The 7,697-nt window shown below is 37.4% G+C and overlaps 1 protein-coding gene across 1 annotated transcript in view; it reads right to left on the bottom strand.

Moving 5' to 3' along the window:
* Positions 1-7,697, bottom strand: part of LOC103261836 (unconventional myosin-Va) — a 104,877-nt gene that overhangs the window by 95,702 nt on the left and 1,478 nt on the right. The window contains exons 2-3 of the mRNA XM_021713079.1: positions 3,714-3,885; positions 1,394-1,538 (exon numbers count right to left, since the gene is read on the bottom strand). Coding sequence (XP_021568754.1) covers positions 1,394-1,455 — 62 coding nt within the window. The 5' untranslated portion in view covers positions 1,456-1,538; positions 3,714-3,885. The remainder of the gene's footprint in view (positions 1-1,393; positions 1,539-3,713; positions 3,886-7,697) is intronic.

Genomic DNA, 7,697 nt, shown 5'->3' with positions numbered 1-7,697 from the left:
TTGTGTCATCTTGATTCTTGAGCAGTGTTTGTAGTTTCATGTAAAGGTCTTTCACGTCTCTGGTTAGGAAGATGCCAAGGTATTTCATTTTTTTTGTGGCTATTATGAATGGAATTGTGGTTTTTATTTGGGTTTCTGTTTGCTCATTATTGGTGTAAAGAAATGTGATTGTCTTTTGCACATTTATTTTGTATCCTGAGACTTTGCCAAAGGCCTTTACCAGTGTAAGGAGGTTTTTGGCAGATTCTCTTGGGTTTTTAAGGTACACAATCATATTGTCTGCAAAGAGAGATAACTTGACTTCTTCTTTTCCTGTTTGGATACCCCTGATTGCCTTCTCTTCTCTGATTGCTCGAGCCAGGACTTCCAATACTATATTGAACAGGAGGGGTGAGAGTGGGCATCCTTGTGTTCTTCCAGTTTTCAGGGGAAATGGTTCCAGTAATTCTAAAATTCTGTCATGTGGTGGCCCAATTATGTACACTCTCGTTGTCTGGAGAGGAGAATACCTCTGCAGCATTAATTTTCTCTCCACTTTATAAGTTGCTTGAGAGTTTCCCATATCATATTTCTAATATGTCAAGTTCTGCTTTGTAGGCTAAATAAATTAGTTAAATATATACTATTCTTCCATGTATTCATAGTTTTACATTATCTTATACTATTAAGATATTATTAAGAGTATAACCTAGTCTTGAAGGTGGCGTTTTTCTTCCATTTTCCACCCTCAAAATGTTGGAGATATTTTGCAGATCCTGTTCAGGATAATTAATGCTCTACCATATAATACTAACACTAAAATTCACACTTTCTGCCCACTCAGCGGCACATGCCTGTAGTCCCATCTACTGAGGAGGCTGAGGCAGGAGGATTACTTGAGCCCAGGAGTTTAAGTCCAGCGTGGGCAACACAGTGAGACTCTGTTTCAAAAAAAAAAAATTCACACTTTCCTTTAGATTTAATTCTCTAGGATACAGATTTTTTTTCCCAGCTCATAGGCCTTTCAGCTTTTGTCTGTCACTCATTAGCTGAGTGACATTGGACAAGTCACTTAATACCACTAAACTTTAATCCTCTCATCTGTAAAAAATAACATCTGCATCTGTCCTTTCCTAGTCACAGGATCGTGATGAGATGCCAAAGGCAGTTTTTAAAAACTGTGTGTCCCTTTATAAATGTGAGATTATTTTAATATTGAATAATAATCCAAGTCATCTGAGACAAACTGGTCAAGGCTGCTTATTCAGTAATTATTTACAACTCGCCATTCACTCTAAAATTTATGTGACTTTTTCAGCCTAAAAAAGGTGATTGAAAAAAAAAACTGTGACTTACCAAAGAAGAAATTATATCTAATAAGAGTCATGAAATAACAATGAAAGCTTCCACCAACCTGGCCATTTGCTTGTAAGCTTCTTCAGCTACTGCAAAGATATGTGGATCCATATCACCCATGTTCTGACCACTGTATGCATTAATAATATCTTCTCCATAAATAGGCAATTGTTCATAAGGATTTATAGCTACTAGAACTATACCTGGGGGTGAGGGGAGGACAAGAAAAACAAGTCAGTGATGTCCTAATGCTAAACTGGGTAAAACATGACTCACAGTTAACACAAATCTTCATTTCAATTTAGTTCATATTAAGCTAATATTAACTAGATGGTATTCAAGGATCAAAATGTATCATAGCCTTTGCTTCTAAACTCATTATACATAGTCCTAACTAAAATACTATTTAGAAACTGGACTAGGTTGTTTAAAATAATGTGGCAATGTCATAAGAACTTTAAATATTTTCATATATTTTATCAAAAATTCTACTTCTAGAAATTTATCCAAATGAAATAATCAAAAATTCACGCAGAGTTTTTTTAAACAGAAGTTTATCATAATATTATTCATAACAGAGAAAATAGAAACAAACAAAATATATACTGAAGGGATAGTAGCTGAATACATTTTTTTACATCTATATGACAGATTAGTGGGCAACCACCACAAACCACGATTTTGAAGGATTTAAAATGTCATAAGCCAGGCTTGGTGACTCAGCCTGCAATCCTGCGCCTTTGGGAGGCTGAGGTGAGTGGATTGCCTGAGCCCGCGGGTTCGAGACCCGCCTGGGCAGCGACACCTCATCTCTACAATAAATTTTTTTAAAAAAATCAGCCGGGCGTGGTAGCGCGTGCCTGTAATTCCGGCTACTCGGAAGGCTGAGGCAGAAGGATCACCGGAGCACAGCAGGCGAGGCTGCGGTGGCCGGGAGCGGCCACTGCACTCCAGTCTGGGCAACCAAGTGAGACTCCAACTCAAAAAAAAAAAAAAAACATAAGAAAATGTAACACAAAATTATGTATAGAATGATTCCAGTTTTATATTTGCTTTTACTTGCTCTCACACACATAGAAAGAATATAAGTCAACATAATATAGGTTATTTTTCAGTGGTGAGTCATATATATTGTTTTTCCTTTTTTAAACTTTTCTGTATGTCCTAAAATTTTTTCAGTAGGTATATATTAATTTAATGAAGCCATCTATTCAGCAAGTACTTATTCGGTTCCAACAAAATGTCAAGTCTTTTCTAAGTGCAAGATTTACAACAGTAAAGCAAAAAAGACAAATCTTTACCCTCATGGAACTTATATTCTAGTTGGAAATTCAGAAAATTAATGAAATAAGTAAGAAAAATATATATGCATAGTCACAGATTAGATAATAGTAAGAAAAAAAGGAGAAAAACAAAACAGGGAAGGAAGATAGTAAGGAGGGGAAAGAGGGGCTTATGCTTTGATAGGGCAGCCAGGCAAAACTTCAATAAAAAGGTAATATAATTGTAAGAAAAGATAAATTGAAGAAAAATAAAAATTGAGAAAAAGAAATATTCAGTTATTTGGGAATAAGAAGAGTTAATATTAAGGATATAATGGATGCAAATCCCTTTAGGAAGTAAAGGTGCCTGTTCCTGTCAAAACAGGAGAGTAAAGAAGAAATGGTAAGCACTGAGTTGAGTATGGCAAGCAAATAAACGTACATGGAAATGAATGGAAATCAAGATCTGAGCTTCAGAGGAGAGAGTTGTTAGTGGAAAAAAGAGAAGTCAATGGAGAAAAAAGAGCCAGCAAGGAGGGAGAAAATACAGGATAAGAACACACTGAGAAAAAAGAAGGAAACACGGAAAGGGGGAAGGAACACAAACATAAACACAGGCACACACTTCATTTCTGAGACAGACGAAAAGCCGGGTCTCTGGCAGCAAATACTGCAATGAGTGGGGGCCCAGGCAAGCAGGAATAAGCAAAAGGAATTACAAGTCAGTCCTGTACTACTAAGTAATTGAGAAAAAGAAACAAAAACTTCTTAAATTTGCTCAAAGATAAGTCCTTAGAAATCTACTCTTCCTGTAGCAGTTTTGGGAAGAGATGAAAATAACTGGTGAATTTGGCATTAGATCTGACATATGACTTCTATGGGGGGAAAAATCCAAAAGATGGACCCAATTTGAGCAAAATTATGTTAAGTTCACAAATGAGTTCATTCAGCATAAATGCAACTTGGTTAATCAATAACAGAAATCTTTTTGATAAGTGATTTTTTCTCAAAGAGAAAATCCAACCACAGCCTGCTTTCCCCATGTACAGTATTTCCAGGACGATTCCCATTAGAGGAAAGAGTTCAAAGGCCACACAGAACGCAAGGTATACTTACCACAGTATGTATAAATAAGTTTGGAATCAATAAAGCGAACTCTGAGATTATGGAGCACAGCAGGCTCATGAAGATAGCTAAGAGCTGTAAGGTCATTTTCACCGACAAGTATGTCAGGGTTTCGTAAGTGAGGCAGCTCCTTGGTCTTTGGATCTAGACGGTATTCCAAATCCTGAAAATGCACAAGACACAGCATGTAGATAAATTATGGCAAGGAACATGAAACAGGCCCCTGCATTTTGCTTATTTCCTATTCCTGATTTGCTTCTCGGCTATTAAATGCATTATTTTCTTAGCAACTTCCAATATCACAGAAACTAGTGGAAAACAGCATATAACATGAAGAGGCTTTTAATTAGATACATTAATTTGTATTAACAATTTTTGCTAATACAGTTTAGAAGTCATAACCCAGATCATTTTTTACCCAATTACTAGATCAGAAGTTCTTAATCTTTGAATGAGCTTCCCCTCCCCTTTATTTATGGTAAGTGACAGACATAAAAGAGTGGTCAAGATCTTGGCTCTAGAGTCATATTAAGCTGGGTTCAAATTCTGGTGCTGGTACTTACTTTTTATGTGACTTGGGGTACATTATTAAACCCAAATCCCTCATTTGCAAAATAGGCTCACAGAGTTATGGTAAAAATTAAATGATGCAATGCCTAGGATGTGGTAAGTACTAAGAAACCCCTGAATTTCCATTCGTTTCCATGTATGTTTATTTGCTTGCCGTACTCAACTCAGTGCTTGCTTATTTATTTAGAGTCAGAGTCTCATGCTGTTGCCAAGGTTGGAGTGCAGTGGCACACTCATGGCCACCGTAGTCTTGACTTGCGGGGCTCAGGTGGTCCTTCCACTTTAGCCTTCCAAGTAGCTGGAAACACAAGTTTGTGCCACCATGCCCAGCTAACTTTTTTATTTATTGTAGAGATGAGGTCTTGCCATGTTGCCCAGGCTGGTCTCAAACCCCTGGGCTCAGGTAATCCTCTTGCCTCTGCCTCCCAAAGTGCTGGGATTACAGGCATGAGCCACAGCGCCCAACTTAAAAACAAAACAAAACAAAATTGCAATTTAATTGTAAGGAGAGACAAGCTGGTTTTGTAAAGAGCTTGTCTGAATATATAGAGAGAAAGGTAAAATATTCAAATCAGATTTGGATGACTTATGCTAAAGAAGAGAAAAATGTACAGTCTGTCCTTCAGTATTTATCTCTGCCTATTTATCAGTGTGTAATGTCCTTCCCCATGGCTGACTGGTCCTTGCATTGGCCCTGTCAATATACTACTGCCTGCTCCCTTGTTGTCCCCAACTGTAACCCCAGCTACATTCTCTTTTTCTGCTAATCCACAACATGTATCCCCCCTAATCATATGGAATACTGTTAGATCTGAACAACAGTGAGCCCCAGGGGATGCGGAATCTTTAGAAATGTCCGAAATCTCCATGGCTTAATTGGTAACATAGTTCATCATGGGGTGTTAGCCCCATAACTCCTGAATGGCAGAAGGACAGCCTGGAATTCTTTTTTTACTCTGCATTTGAAGATGCGGTTGCTATGTGGTAAATGTAGGAAGGAATTAGAATTGGGATACTGGAGAGGACACTAATACGGACAAGGGGGAAATCATCTGCAACATCTTAATATAAATTTCCTTCTTGGAATTAGTCTTTAAATGGATATAACCTGCTCCTCTGGGATCACTGGAGATCATTAAACAAATGTAGTCTTCTAATATTACAAAAGCTGTGTTTTCTCTACTTTATTCTAGGACCCTGAGTGGCAATAGTTCCTAAAAGGAGAATGAGTCTTGGATACTTGGTGAATTTTATAATGTCTATTCTTCATGTTTATCTCCTGCCCCTAGTCTTGCTTTGACTAAATGTATGTATCATTTTATTTTTTAAAAAATTAAGGATTAATAAAATTAAACATAGATACTTTATTCTGGTTCATAAATTTGTTTATCATAGAGATATGGATTAGCAATTCTGAAATAACTTTATATGGATAAAAAATAAGTACTATAGCCTCTGTGGAAAATAGTGTGGCAATTTCTAAAAGATCTAAAAATCGACCTTCCATAGACCCCACAATCTCCCTACTGGAAATATACCTGGAGGAACTCAAATCATTCTATGAAAAAGATACCTGCACACTTATGTTTACTGCAACATTGTTCACAATAGCAAGAATATGGAACCAACTGTGCGGCCCATAGAAAGATAACTGGATATAAAAAATGTGGTACATATACACGATGGAATATTATGCAGACGTTAAGAAGGACAAAATCATGAACTTCACAGCAACCTGGATGGACTTAGAGTCTATAAAACTGAGCAATCAATCACAGAAACAAAGAACTGGTATCACATGTTCTCACTCATGAGTGAACCTTGAACAATTATCATAATACTATAAGAAAAAGATTGGCAGTAGTGGAAAACTGCTTGGGGGTGAGGGGGAACGCAGGATTGGCAGTAGTAGGAATCTGCCAGGGGAGGGGAGTACACCTCATCAACAAGAGTACCTGCATAATGAACATTTGTACATCTAACCCTGAATTGTACCCCACATCTTTAAAATAAAAAAAAAAAAATTTAAGTATTATATTGCAAATAATTATAGTCAAAGAAAAAAGTTACAGTACAAACAAGCAAAGGGAGAATAATAGAATAAACCCTGTGGTGTTGGACTGAAGAAAAAGGGATCACTATTAATTCATGGTTTTAATAAAATACACACACACACACACACACACACATATATAGGTATGCAAATAAACACAGAGACATAGAAATAAGTAGAGAGGAGTATATATACATTAGTATAATATGTATATATATTAGTATCCATAAACATTTTTTTCTAGCTCTGTATGCTAAGAGGACCTAGAAGCAGTGCCATCACAATAGCAACGAACCCATATAGTACTCAGATCTTGGTTGTCAAATACCATCTTCTAATAGAAGATGCCTGGAATAGGGCAGGGAAAATAAAAGATAAGTATCTTGTGGTACCAGGAGAAGTGTATATATTAAAAAAAAAAAAAAGATAGGGGCCTGCCAAAGCTGGAACAATCTCAGCAATAAGATAAATAATAATAGTCATAAAGAATAAAATAAATACTCATAAGCCCATGATCAAATAAATGACTGAATCAATAAACAAATAAATGGGAGAGAAGAGAAAATACTTCCTACAAAGAATTCCAATTAATAAATGTAGAAAAAAGGAAGGAAATGGAGAATCACCTCCAGTGATACTTGCTGTAGGCAAGACCCAGTAATGAACATTAAGATTAGTGAGCAAAGATTAAGGAGAAACAGGATAAATGAATGGCCTCAAAATATCTCCCCCAAAACTTATTAACTACAAAGGGAAAAATAGTAACTTTACAGTGAATAACATGTCAGACACCACCTTAACCAACAGATCATGGTTAACATGACTAGTAATAAGACATATTGACATCATGGACCTTATGAAATGATGCATTGAGAAGATCACATCACTTCTAGGGAACTCTTCCCAAAAGGCAATAACTTCAATATAATCCTGAGGAAACAGCATAATGGGACATTCTATGAAACACCTGAACAGTACTCTCCAAAACAGCCATTGTTATAAAAGTCAAGAAAAGACTGAGGAACTGTCACAAATTGGAGGAGACTAAGGAGACATGACAATTAAAATGCAATGTGGGCCGGGCTCGGTGGCTCAGCCTGTAATCCCGCACCTTTGGGAGGCAGAGGTGAGTGGATTGCCTGAGCCCGTGGGTTCGAGACCCGCCTGGGCAGTGAGACCTCATCTCTACAATAAATCAAAAAATTAGCCGGGCGTGGTAGCGTGCACCACGTAATTCTGGCTACTCGGAAGGCTGAGGAGGAAGGATCGCCGGAGCCCAGCAGGTCGAGGCTGCGGTGGCCGGGAGCGGCCACTGCACTCCAGTCTGGGCGACAGAGTGAGACTCCAACTCA

The sequence above is a fragment of the Carlito syrichta genome, unplaced genomic scaffold, assembly GCF_000164805.1.
Source record: "Carlito syrichta isolate Samal-C Ts95f unplaced genomic scaffold, Tarsius_syrichta-2.0.1 Scaffold304031, whole genome shotgun sequence".
NCBI classification, from domain to species: Eukaryota; Metazoa; Chordata; class Mammalia; order Primates; family Tarsiidae; genus Carlito; species Carlito syrichta.
Note: the sequence above shows the minus strand (reverse complement) of the source record. Positions and strands in the feature narration are given on the sequence as shown.